This window comes from Stegodyphus dumicola, chromosome 1 (genome assembly GCF_044657685.1).
Source record: "Stegodyphus dumicola isolate Sdum_Otavi_A_Nest chromosome 1, ASM4465768v1".
In the NCBI taxonomy this organism is placed as follows: domain Eukaryota; kingdom Metazoa; phylum Arthropoda; class Arachnida; order Araneae; family Eresidae; genus Stegodyphus; species Stegodyphus dumicola.
The window spans coordinates 111,363,071-111,377,367 of record NC_140768.1 but is presented as its reverse complement, the minus strand read 5'-3'; the positions used below and the strand labels follow the sequence as shown (position 1 = coordinate 111,377,367).

The following is a 14,297-nucleotide window of genomic DNA, read 5'->3' as shown; positions in this document are numbered from 1 at the left end:
CGTGTATATTGTGATATATTTTCATTGACAGAGAGAGGATCAGTTCATCACTAAATTATAGCTAAAGATAACTAACTAATCACATTTCTCGGAGATTTTTCTTACAAAGAAAATGTACAAGAATATTAATAGATAAAATTTTAATTAAAACTAAAAAGAAAGTAACTAAACTGAATAATAATTTGAATAGAATAGCATCTGTAATAAAACATCAATAAATGCTTTACATACTTTACTTCATTCTTGAAACTTTTCTGTCCAAATATATCACATTTTAACCACGGGAAGTTCATTTCTGCCTTTTTTCTAAGTTTATAAACTTTAATAACTTATTAAATACTGTTCTTTTCACTACCCAGCTGATATTTTTAAGATCCACAGAATAAAATTTTAATTAGATTTTATTTATTATGTACATATTTCTGTTTAATATGCATATAATTTCACTAATTTCTTTAGTGTCTTCAGCATTTTTGTCACATTTACCTTTTCAACTCTCGGTATAATTCATGGCTTTTTAAGAAACTTTAATGAACAGGGTTCACAGAAGTTTGACTAACATTGAATTTTCCAGCAATTTCTCTCTCTGATAGTACTTAATTTCATTGATGACAATTTGAACAAATGCAATTTTGTCAGGTTAAAGGTCTTTTTACCAACCCATTATAAAAAAGTTTTTTTTTTCCCCCAAAGAAGTAAATAATAAAATAAGAGATATAAAAAATAGCATGTAAAATTAAATAAAAAATTCACCAAACTAATACCTAAGAAAAAGAAAAGTATGCAAAATGTCACTTTATCAAAATTTCTAATAAAACCAATTTGTGAAAAAATATGTAAAAAAATTAAGTTAAAAACAGTAGCAATAAATTGCTGTCAAAAAATAACACATGCATTTCAAATATTATAAATTGTGACTATTAATAAAATGTCATCATTATTAACTTCATTAAATCAAACAAATTATATGCAAGATCTAACTTGACAATTATCTGAAAATACAAAAATGTATATTTTCAAATAATTATCAACTATAAATGAAATAATACTGCTAGTTACAGAAGGTTTCACCCAAATTGTTCTGTTTGAGTTGAATAATGTAGCTATATCTATAGAAGATTACTGTAGCTCTAAAGGAAATCATCTTTTGTGAAATTCGAACATTATTCAACATGTTATGAAAATCAATTAAAAACTGGGAATATTTTAAACATTGCTTAACTGGGGAAAAAAAAAAGTGATTACAAACTATTCAACTTTTAAATAAATAAAAATTACCCTTTGAAGTTCTTCTATTCGGTTATCTCGCATTTCTAGGTCTAAAGCAGATTTGCTCTCAAGCTCTTTGATTTTGTTAATAGTAAGATCAGTTTGGACAGACCGATAAACAGCATGTGATGGACAGACAGGAGGTGCCATCAAGCTTGAATAGTCTAGACCAGTACTGAGGGGTGTATTTGATGGAGAGCTCATGTTTGTCTGCACTGGAGCATACTGGGAATGCAGAGTTATCAATCATCAACAATACAGAAAGTACCAATACAATACTTTTTTTTTAAAGGTAATCAATATTAAATAAATGGATTACTAAAATTAATACTTTAGAATGAGAACAATAATAATGAAATTGTAGCTTTATATATTAATATCACTCTAATCATGATAAAAGCAACTGTATTAGAAAAATTCTATACATTTTAAATTACATAAAACCAGACAAAAGTCAATGCAATATCAAAAAATAAATAAAAATTCAAAAATTGGTAATAGTATCAAGGGAACTTTTTATTTATATTGTCAAAAGGTTGCACTGTTTCATTACCATATATTTTTCTTCTAAGTCCAGATGTTCAATATCGGGGAATAATCTAAAATCTGGACTTCCAGACCACCAGCAATCTTTTTTTAATGCTATATAATGTACATCTGATATATGTTCATAATAAAACACATGGGAGAGCCAGATTAGTAATTACACTTTAGCATTGAATAAAATACATCAATACTGCAGAAACAATAATTTATTAGCGTAAATCTTCATGACAAATAATTTAGCTCCCAAGGGGCCTTTTTAGCTTGGCATACATCTAAAACTGAAGGATTCTACATTGAAACATCAATGATTTTATATCTAATTTATATTTCTGACATGAATCTGGTGAATCTTTATTTATTATTAAAAAAGTCTAAATCAGTTTTTTTTTTTTTTTTTTTTTTTTTTTAAATATTAGTAACTGAATACCAAAGAGCATGTAAACCTTTGATTTGACATTATGCTTGGGGATAGCTACAGACATCAGCTAACTAACTGCCCTGCAGAGTGTTAAGTGTGTTGATGAGGAGAAATTTAACAGAAATTTCCACATTCAAAAAATAGACTTTTTAAACGATACTCATAGGCCAAAAGATTACATTTAGTATCGTTTGAATTGTAAATAACTGATTTGTTATTAAGTTAAGACCAGACTGATGCAACTACACAGGCAGCAGAATTTATGAAAGATAAAATTTTTAGAATTTAGAGAAACACCGAGTAACAAAGTTAAGGAACAGCAAAATCTTTTGAATATACGGAAGGCAATGAGACACAAAATTAAGGGGCAGCAAAAAATTTTGAATTTAGGGAAGCACTTGGTAGCAGAATTTTGGACCCGTTATAACTGCATCAGGCTGCAAAATGGCTAGCACCAACCCTGGATAAACCTTACGTATATTTGGAAATGTATTTATTTGCAATTTAGATAAGCCTTAAGCATGTACAGAAAATAATTATAAATACAGCAAATAATTAAGCTAATATAATCCAGCTTTAACATGTATAATCCAGCAATATGTGATATAAGCAACACAAAATTTAGCAGAAAAATATGTCTTAAGTCACCAGTCCCATGATAAATTGCCAATAGTGTATAGTGAACACTAGCTAAGCTTCATGATGATAGCCGTGAATTTCAATTTTCAGATATTACAAATGAACAAAATTTTTCAACTAATGGAATTTATACAGAAATGAAAGTAAATGAAGGCAATATAACATAAGTTTTTCGTTGCAATTACGATGCCTCAATCATCAATCAATTAATGATTAGCGAAGTAGTATATCATACTAGATCCAAAAAATACGACTATTGATAATGAAGAAAGTGATGGAAAGGTTGATGAGAACAAAAAAATGTTAATTGATAATAAATATAGTGGTAATTCTCAACATGATAATTATATAACTTGAAGAACAAAGCTTTGCAACTGAACAAGAAATTATGCAAAGAATTAAAGAGAAAGTATTAACATAAAAAATTAAGCAACTTAAACAACTTACAATGAAAGAAACGTTTAAAAAGCAAACATATATAAATGTTGAGCTTTTTTTTTTTTTTTTTTTTTTTTGGTAAATAAATTTCGATTCCCTTAAAAGGTCATTAATGCTTCATTAATTCATAAATCACAATTTCGTATTTTAAATTTTATAATTTCTACACATCATCTTACTAGATTTAAACTAATGATCTAATAACCATAAAAATTCGGAATCAACAAAATCCTCAAGAGTCTGAATCTCGAAATTTTGTACTGCAAATGTCAATTAATTTTCATTCTTTTTTATACAGCTATGAAGGAAAACACAATTTAAAGTCTGACTTAAGAAATACAATGCCAGAGAAGTTACTGAGAAACTTTAAAAATGAAAGACCTAAGCATTGTATTATAGTGGTTATTAATAAACATGATACACCAGCCAAAACTGTTCCCAGGATGTGGCAATGCACCACACTGCTATGATAGAGTAGAACCTACTAAGACAAAAATAAAGGGATGCAGTGGTTGTCAACAAAAAAGGGTGAGAAGGGATTTTAGGAAAATATCAGGAAGGTTCTGCTTCGCAAATTCACTTCATTAAATAACCATCTATTTAAGATGCAGTGGGAAAGAAACTGACAATGATCCAGAGAATAAGAAAAGAACATATACTGAAGCAGGTTTCATTACCATTAAACCTAAATTGCACAGTAAGAACAGATGAAAGGCAGTGAGTGCTCAACCTCAAAATTTATTCATTACTTGTCCCAGAGAATTTTTAATGCAACTCATGCAGCAATAAAAAATTTTAAAAATTAAATAACATGCAACATATATAAAATAAAAGTGAAATAGTTGTATTGTACTTAATTATAATTATGCTTGAAATTAGAGACAAAGGAAAAAAACATCGTTTTTTAAAATGGAACAATCATTTTGATAAAAACAATTTATGGGAAAAAAAAAATCACTTCAATACAGAGGGCCTACTTAATAAAAACATGACCCAGAAGTTAAATCTTTGTTTTATGCTGATTAAATTTTCATGTCAAATGGATATCTACTAAGCAAATATAAAAATACAATATTTACCATATAACTCTGAGGTGTAGGAGACTTAGAACCAGCATACCGACTAGGGCTATGACCCTACAACACACACAAAAAAACTTCAATAACCACTCTTTAGTTAATCTTTATGTTCTATTTAAGAAACAGAGATCATACTCACCTTAAAATAATCATTTATTTTCTTGGCACTTTCTCGTGCAGACTTTGAACCTAAGAAACAAAAAAGTCAAAAGATAAATAGTAATCATAAGAGACAGAAACCTTTTCTTACAGACAAATCTTTTTATGTAAAGATGAATATCGCTAAGAGAGTTTTCACAAACCAGAGGTTAGGAACTTCTCAAGCAATAAAAATTATCAAGAGGGGAAGTTTATTAAAAGCAACAAGACATTGAACTTGAAAATTGTGATATGAAGATGTGATAAGAAGCATGTCTAAAGAGACAATATGTAAATTTTTAGAATAATCTATAATGATTTATCTATTTAAGATTATTAATATATCTTAAATTTTATGAACATATATAATCTACAAAAAGGAAATATTTTCTGTATGTTTTACTATTTGAAAAGTACCATCTGAAACAATAACTACTAGGGAACTTGTGATGACTCATTATAGTCCCATGCTGAGAATAAAGGCTGAGGCAAAAAACGGTTGAGGAACATTGGGTTATATCAACTAAAAATCACGTGAAATGCTTCAAAGCTTTGATATGAATTTAGACTGATAACATGTTATGCAGCAATATTGGCATCAAAAATAATACTAACTGTTTCTTTGGATTTCATGAAAGGGTAAGTAATTTTGCTGTGAAAGGTGCCAGATAAAAGAAATAAACAAAATTATCGGAATACAAAGATCTTTTCCTTTTGTGTGTCTGGTAGCATAACAAGAGAATATTTTTTGTCATTCTAATAAGCCAAATCGTTACAGAGCCATGCAGGTTCAGTATGAAGGAAAACATTTTTTTTTCGGGGGGGGGGGATGCTCTTTAGGCACATAGCTGGATGCTGAAATTAGGGAATTCTGAAATACATGAGGTGGAGGAATTTGTTCTCTGGGGCTAGATATAAATGGTAACTTTGAAAAGAGGCTTTCCATTGAGCATCATGCTATTTTATTGTTTGAATGGCTCTTGCATTAATAAAGAAATAAAATGTAGACAGACAGTCTCTGAGAGTTATTATTCCTTAAGTCATTTAAGGCGTGTTATTTCATTTTGTCTGATGCACTAGATCTACATAAATAATAAAATACATTAGTACTTTTTCATTAAAAAAATTAATATTTTATCCTCGGGGCAAAGAGGCAAAGAGCAATGCATAATTGTAATTGCTGCAGACTTCTGAACTGGATTGGAAAAAAAAGGTATGACATAACTTTTTGACCATTGCAAGATCATATGAGGCATGGCTGCATCAGAAGTAAGCTTTAATTTATATCATTTCTATTGCATTGTGCAAATACATTTCAATAAGTTTGATATAAATTTTTTCCCCAACCAAAAAATCACCTACAAATTATTAAAGCATGGTGATATATGACGAACAAATCTTAATCCTAATATTAATATGCTGTAAATTTCCAAAGCTTATCTATCTCATTGATTAAATTAGGTTAACTTAAAACTAGCACCAGACAGGGGAAAATATAATGTTATTATTTATGAATAAAAACTAGAACAATAAAGTTTTTAAACAATACATACCATCATCTTTCCTTTTCCGTTTTCTTTCGCCTGTACTTCTGTGATGTTTCTCAGGAGTCTATAAAAAATAAGGCAATTTTATACAAAATCAGCAATGTATTTTAAAAACCTGATGTGGACATCACATAACTTCTTTGAACCAGCCTATTAAATTACATGTATCTTTTGCTACACTTCATACGCACACACACACACTTTTGGTACTACCTACAGCAATAAAAAACAGCAGATGCAAAACTAGATATTATTTAGTAGAAGGTCCGAGATTCCAATGTAACATATGCAGAATGATCTAAATCCGGGCTTCAAAGCCAACAACTTTTTATCCTCGCTTTTTCTTTTTCTGCGGGCGGGGGTATGCTTTACGCATGCGCATTTGATTTTTCAACCAAAAATAATAAAACATGTGGAGAGTTCCGATTCTTAATTTCACTTCAGCACTAAATAAAATAATTCATTATTCAAGATACAAACATTTTAGCATAAATTTGTGTGATCAATAATTTGACTCTGCAGCTGCATATCTGCTAGGCATACATCTCAAATCGAAATACAGAAACATCATTGATTTTACACCTACTAATATTTTATATCTCTGATGACAACCCGGGGAAAAATATTTATTATATTTTGTTTTCATCACCCTATGTTTATCCAACACATGACAACTTATGTAATAACTCATGCAGCGATGCCTAAACAATTTTTTTATATTAATAATTGAATAACAAAAAGTATGTCAGTCTTTTCTGTTGGCAATGATTATTTTTAAGCTAAATGCCGTTATGAAATGCTGATGAGAAGAAATTTAACAAATATTTTTTTCCATATGTTAAAAATATATTTCGTTAATGATACTCAGGCCAAAAAATTACATATAGTGCTATTTGAATTTAGAATAACTGATTTGCTATTCACATACACCCAGAACTAGCACTAGAGCTCGTATGGCCACACCGGGTGGCAGAATTTAGGGAAAACAAAATTTTTGGAATTTAGAGAAGCACCGAGCAACAAAATTTTCAGATTTTAGGTAAAGCATTGGGACCCAAAATTTAGAACTTAGAGAGGTGCCTGATAGCAGAATTTAGGATCCACACAGACTGCATCAGGCAGAAAGATGTCTATCTAGCACCGGCCCTCCATAAGCCTTAAGTACATATGAGAATTCATTTATTCAGGACTCAGATAAGCCTTAAGCATTTGCCAGAAATAGAAGTAAGTGTAATATATAACTAAACTAATGCAACTCGGGCTTAATTCAGTGCACGGTAGAAGAAAGACTAGCAAAACAACATGTCTTTTGTCTCCAGTCTCGTGACACATAGCCAATAATGTATAGCAGATGCTATTAAATTAGTCTAAAATTATACTTTAAGGAATTTCAGTTAATATAGCAAATTGCTCTGTTCCTTAACTTTATGATTTGATCCAGCTTATTAATTTTTGCAGGCTGTTATTATTACTGCAATTTTATGGAAATTAAACTTTCGATTACGTCAAAAAGCGTTTCTAATTCTAGAGCTGCAACAGGTTCTACAAAGTGAAAGCATGTTTCAATGTCCATTAAACAAAAAGTGGAACTGCTGCAAGAAATGGATAAAGGTATATCCGTCTCGAAATTATGCGAGGAGTATGGCACTGGAAAGTCAACTGTATATGACATAAGAAAACGGAAAAAGGAACTTTTTAATTTTTTTGTGAATTCCAACACCCCACTTGCAATGAATAACAGAAAAATTATTCGTTACACTAAAAGTGATGATCATGACTACATGATTATTGGATGGGTCAGACAGCATTGCAGTGAGGGCATGGCATTGACAGGCCCAATGCTAATGGCGCAAGCCAAAATATTTCATGAACAAATGAACTTAAAAACTGAGTGCACATATTTGACAGGTTGGTTAATGAAATTTAAAAATCACCATGGTATAAGACAATTAAAAATTTCAGGCTGAACTATTTGCAGATGAATTCATTGAACTCGCTAACACTGAAAATTTATCTCCAAAACAAATTTACAATGCTGATGAAACTGGTCTTCTCTAGTAATATGTACCACTAAAAATCTTGGCAACCAACCTCTATAAGCTCTAACTCCTCCTCCTCTAAAGGCTCCAACTGGTTTCAAAGATGCCAAAGCAAGACTAAGAATTTTAGCTGCAGGAACGCCCAAGCATAAACTTTTCGTAATCAGAAAAAAAATAGGGGACCTCGAACATTTAAAGGAGTAAAGATTTTCTCCATTATGTATCATGCAAATAAGAGAAAGTGGATGACTCAAGCATTAATGAATGATTGGTTTGAAAACTGATGACACAAAAATTGTCTTGATTTAAGACAACTATACGGCTCAAATTTTAATGAAAGATAACGTATCCATATTATTCTTTCCTCCAAACTGTATGTTCATCATTCAGCCTATGGATATCGCTGAAATGCAAATACAAAGTAGCAATTTTAAAGTCCATGTTAAATTTCTTGAGTAATAGCAAGACTATTCAAGAAATTTTTTAATATTTTAGCATAAAGTCTGCCGTGTTGAGCATCGCAAGATCATGGGAGGATGTGTCTACAGATACTTTAAAAAATTCCTTGGCATAATTTATGGCCAGCTACCATATTTCATAGTGAGGATGATGCTGATGATAATCGCAAATTTGAAAGTTTTCAAATATAAACCAAAGGTGAAAGTTTCCAATTAATTTATTTTGTAAAGAAATATGGAGAAGTGGTAATAAATGAAGATGATATAACAGAAGTTTTTCACTGCAATGACAATGCCCCAATCATCAGTTAATGGATGGCGAAATTTGTAGTATAGTTAGTTCTAGATCCAGAAAATAGCAGTACTGAGAGTGAGGAAACTGACAGACAGGTTATTGAAAACAGGCATGAAAGTGCAAGTTGGCAAAAAAAGCTGAACAACGTGCGGACACAAAATTACACAAACACTAAATGTGCACGTGCGACCTCAAAAAAACACAATTTAATAAAATATCAACCTTTAATATAATATTAAATATATACATATCATTAAACTAAAATAATACATGTACTTACTATTTTGCTATTAATTTTATCTTCCACTTGTAAAAAAAAAAAAAAAAATCAGTAAATCACCAAGAGATTGTAATGAGTTAACCTTTTTTAAGATGCTCTTTGTGTAACTTAATTTAACAGTTGATGCATGAATACTGTACACAACATTACAACACACTAATATACATATTTATGTTATATATTACTGCCCATTTTCAGGCAATGACAAGTTTTAGAGATAAATATATATAACTGTTACTATAGCTTTCAATTATCTTCATTTTTAGTTCAATAAACAGTACTTTATATAACACAAAAAAAAAGTAGTCATGTGAGATAGTTACAAAATAACATATAGTTAAAGGAGAAATAAACTATTTTGTCTCAGTCTCACTCGATCCTGATTAAAAATTTTTAGGGAAAAAGCTTTTTCTTTTTTGCTACTTTTGCAGCCAACTTTTCTAATTTCCGTTTGCGAGCTAATCTCAATTTCTTTTCAGCAGCTTTTATACAATCCATTGATAGTTTTTTTATTTTCTGCAATGTTTAATTGCTTTTTTTTTCTTTTTTTTTTTTTTTTAATTCTCGCTCCTTCTTTTTTATCTCTAGCTCTTCTTTGTACAGTTTATGAGCATTCCTTAAATTTTTATATAAAGTTTTGTGTACTGGCGACATACTGGATTTTTACTGTGTACTGGATTTTTACATAGAGAAATAACATAACGATCTATGCTCCGAATTACAGTATGCCACTTTACACACGCTAAAACTCGCACGTGCTCTGGATAACGTCAGTAGGGTATCCATATGTCTGATGGATGGTGCGAGCACCGATCGCTGAAATTATTGAAGTCAGCTCTCGTTTGACGGTTTCTTGCTCTTCTTTGATTGAATATTCGTATGCATCTAGTTCCGCATTTCCACATAAGCCCCCTACTTCGCCTTGATGTGAAACAACGCATTTCGCGATCTCTGGCATGATGTGAAGTTTTTTTTTACAAAGAAAAGAGGAAGAGAGAGAGTATGTCCTCCATTTACCCCCCCCCCCCCCCCACACACACACACATTTGCCGGTCGTGATTTCTCAACGGTTCTGCATCAATCTCAGAAACAGCCCGGGTGACGTTCAAAAACGCGGAATTCCACAAAAACTTTCATGCCTGATTGAAAATGAAAAAAAAAATTTGATTGACAAATTAGTCAGAATTCTTTACACAGTAATTATGTCTGTCTACAGAATTAAAGAGAAAGTATTAGAAAAAAAAAATTTAAACAACTTACATTGAAAGAAATGTTCTATAAAGTAAACAAATAAATATTATTACGAAATGTACAGGCACAATAAGATGGCTTCCCTGCAAAGCAGTTTTAGGGTTCCATAAAATAGCAAGGAAGGCAGGGTTGCCACATTGGCGGAAAAATCACCCATTTGGCTAAAAAATTGACGATATGCCATGGACGGATGGAGAACCTTCTGGAACAAATTCTTACAATCTCAGAATCAGTTTAGCCCAAAATGTTCTCGAACACAAGCCGAAAGCTACATAAACCTGCTGGTCCGCAGTCAGTGAGTGCCTCGTCTAGAGTATCGAGTTAATGTCTCGAGTTGGTCAGTCCGTGCGGAGTCGATCGAGTTGATAGCTGGGCAGCAAGTGCCGAGTGGGTCGTCGAGTGCATCAAAAGAGTCTCTAAGTGTATCATCAAGAGAAAGCGCTGAGCTCTGGGAACGACTGAACTGAAGCTGTCTTGGCTGTTATAGCCTGATAGTGTGAAGGCTGTGTCACTGAGTTTCAGCGTGTTTATAGTAGATCTTCAACGACTGTAAAAAGTGACTTTGGAGCTGTCTTGATTAATATTGGCTATAGGAAGTGTGTTTCGATACTTCATCAAGTGTCGTTGTTATTCATTGCAAATTTACTAACCCCGTACGAACGTGAAGGAAGAAAATAACGTAACAGCTGAAATCAAAACCAGACTGAAGGAGATCAAAGCCACACTGGAAGAGAAGAACGTCGGATGAGAAGAAATAAATGTCGACCAAGAAAAGATGCAAAAGATGAAAGTGGTACTCACAGATGAAAGTAGAACTTACAGAAGAAACTGGAGACATACAAGAAAATATGGAAATGACAAAAGTGGCATTTGAAGAATCAAAGGATGAAGAAATGAAAGAAGTAGCTAATTAATTGCCTGAGAAAGATCAAGAAATGTTGGAGGAAACATTTAACAGGATTAAAGGAAAAGAAGGAAAACATGAAGAAATAAAAGACGGTAAAGAAGATTTTGAATCTCACGTGCCAGAAGTAGAGATAACGTGACTGTCATGATCGTCAAAAGTGATAGTGAAATGACGAAGTTGCAAGCAGCAAGTGTTGAATCATCTGAAAGTGCATGTGATGCAGAGATGGGAGAAGCTGATGTACAGCTTAAGCAGTGTGCTCTAGTATGGCAAGAAAATTTACCCACTTTGCAAACTACGTGTGCGTCTCATAGTGCAGATTTTGCAAACAAGGACTTAATTCTAAACCAGGATGCTTCTATTTGTAAAGAATCAGGTTCTGTTCATGACTCTGATGCAGAATTTGAAGCTGGTTCTCAGGAAACGGGGGAAAACGAGTATGTACCAGTTGCTAAGAATACTAAGGTGAACTGTATGCATGCTGCGAATGAACTATAGAGTGGTGAATAAACTGTTTCACATCTCTCTGTGGATGAAAAATCTGAAAGAACTATATCTTCAGACTGTGATATGCAAAACAGAAATGCATCTGAGAACTGCAGTGGAAAATTATTTGACCCGGGTATAAATTAATGAAAAGACTGAAACTCTAATTCTTTCTGAACCTTAATTTGTATAATTTATAATTGTTATGTGTCTAATTTGTGTATTTAACTTGTATATAGTGTAAATATTTGCTTCTTTAGTTATGTTACCTAAAGCCTTTTGATTGTATTGAATTTGGCTTCTGACCAAGGGTTGTACTGCCCAGGACGTGCAGTCCTTGGGAGGGCCTTGGGTTATGAATTTACAGGCGCGATAAGATGACTTCCCCACAAAGCAGGTTTAGAGTTATCCATAAAATGGCAAGGGAAGCTAGGGTTGCCACATTTGGCGACATGCCACGGACGGATGGAGAACCTTCTGGAACGAATTCTTACCGGTTTAGTCCAGAATGTTCTAGAACACAAGCCGAAAGCTATATAAACCCTGCTGGTCCGCAGTCAGCGAGTGCCTCGTCTAGAGTATCGAGTTAGTCAGTCTGTGCAGAGTCGATCAAGATGACAGTCGGGCAGCGAGTGCTGAGTGCATTGAAAGAATTTTTTAGTGTTTCGCTGTTAGTGCATCGTCGAGAGAATGCTCTGGGTGCGGTTAGTGCCCCGGGAATGACTGAACCAAAGTTGTCTGAACCATTATAGCCTGATAGTGTGAAGGCTGTGTCACTGAGCTTTAGCGTGTTTATAGTAGATCTTCGACGACTGATAAAGTGATAAAGGAGCTGCCCTGATTAATCTTGGCTAAACAAATGTTTCGATACTTCATCAAATGTCATTGTTATTCACTGCAAATCTACGAATGTGAAGGAAGAAAATAACGTAACAATATGAAGTTTTTTTATACCCTTAGTTTATAAATGCTTCATTATTTTATAAATCACGATTTCATATTTTTAATTTTATAACTTCTACATGCCATCTTACTATATTTTAAAACTAATGATCTAATATAAAAAAATCCCAAATCTGGGATTATCGAAGTCCTGACGAGTTTGGATCTCGGACTTTGTAGTCCAACATACAAAATTACATACAACCATCATGGAAAAAAAAATAGTAAAAATGGGCATTTCCATTGAAATATGATATCCAAAATTTTTCCCCATTACAGTATTTCCTTTACTTCCTACAACGAAGTAAAAATGCACATAACAGTTATAGGAACAATATAACTACTAATAAATATCATCACAAGTTAATCAGGTATTTGTGTACTATCTGGTACTTGGCAATACATCATGAAAAATATCACCAACAACAGCTTCCAAGTTTGCCATTAAGAGCCTGCTAAAACACAAATACCTTTAATTACAACAAATGTATCAAATACTTACATCTAATTCTTTGTCACTAGGTTGAGATCCATAACTAGCAGCACTGAGATTAGAATCTGGATTGTGGTTAATATTACTGTTACTGCTGGTCCCTGAGGAAGCGTGGTTGATTCCTAAATTTGAAGATTGAGCTGGAAGAGGCAGATTTCCTGGAAGTGTCATCATGGGGGAGCTCTGCTGTACAATTTGTTGCTGAAGCTGAAGTGGTAGCTGCTGAGCATGAATATTAAAATTGACTAGACCCTAGAAAACAAAAAGAAACAATATCTCTCAATTATATATGCTATTAATAAACAGAATAATCAAATATGTCAAAAAATTGTAAGACTTTATTAATCAAAATCAGTTAATGGAGATTGAATAAAATGTTGCAAAATAACATAATTAAATATGCTTTACCCTACAAGGTCACACACTACAACAAATAACATTTTAGGTACCATAGCAGTTTCTTTATAAGCATAATATACTTAAAAAATGCAGAATCATTCATATTATAGGCTAATTGCTTCTTGCGGGTTTTCCATTTTCTATTAACCACTTTCATATAAGATATTTTTAAAACATATAATTATGCATTGCTGGTAGTTAAATACTTGCTGTTTAAACTGTGGGCAGAGCTGCCCTTATACATAATAAAATTTGATATATTTTATATTAGGAAGTATTGGTTATATTCTTTAAGGAATACAGATTTATCAGGAGAGTAAAAATATCACTATTTATAATATAAACCTTTATAAAAGTTTGGTGCTTTTTCCAAAAAATACTTCTCTTACAAAACCTGAACTGCAAAAGATACAGTACAGTTTTTGTTAAAGCAAACAAATACCTATTTTGTTTGAATAAAAATTTTAATTTTAACAGAGATATAAAAACCTAGTTAGATAACATTTAAAGATCTTTGAAAAAGCATATGGTTAGTTATATTGTACAAATAATATATTAATATGGATAATATTTCAATTACTTCTGCATTGCAGTATTTAGTGATAGTGAGATGAAAATTCATCAGTTAAAACACAGATAAGATATTATAATTAACTTGATATTGAATTATTTT

General features: G+C 32.0%; 1 protein-coding gene across 13 annotated transcripts in view; it reads right to left on the bottom strand.

Annotated features, from left to right (window-relative positions):
• The window catches only part of LOC118191118 (serine/threonine-protein kinase tousled-like 2), a 558,371-nt gene that overhangs the window by 52,501 nt on the left and 491,573 nt on the right, over positions 1 to 14,297 (bottom strand). For all 13 annotated transcript variants that reach the window (XM_085819358.1, XM_085819342.1, XM_085819346.1 and 10 more), the window contains 5 exons: positions 13,235 to 13,477; positions 6,081 to 6,138; positions 4,529 to 4,578; positions 4,390 to 4,446; positions 1,279 to 1,494 (listed from right to left, as the gene is read on the bottom strand). In XM_085819358.1, the coding sequence (XP_085675484.1) occupies positions 1,279 to 1,494; positions 4,390 to 4,446; positions 4,529 to 4,578; positions 6,081 to 6,138; positions 13,235 to 13,477 (624 nt within the window). The remainder of the gene's footprint in view (positions 1 to 1,278; positions 1,495 to 4,389; positions 4,447 to 4,528; positions 4,579 to 6,080; positions 6,139 to 13,234; positions 13,478 to 14,297) is intronic.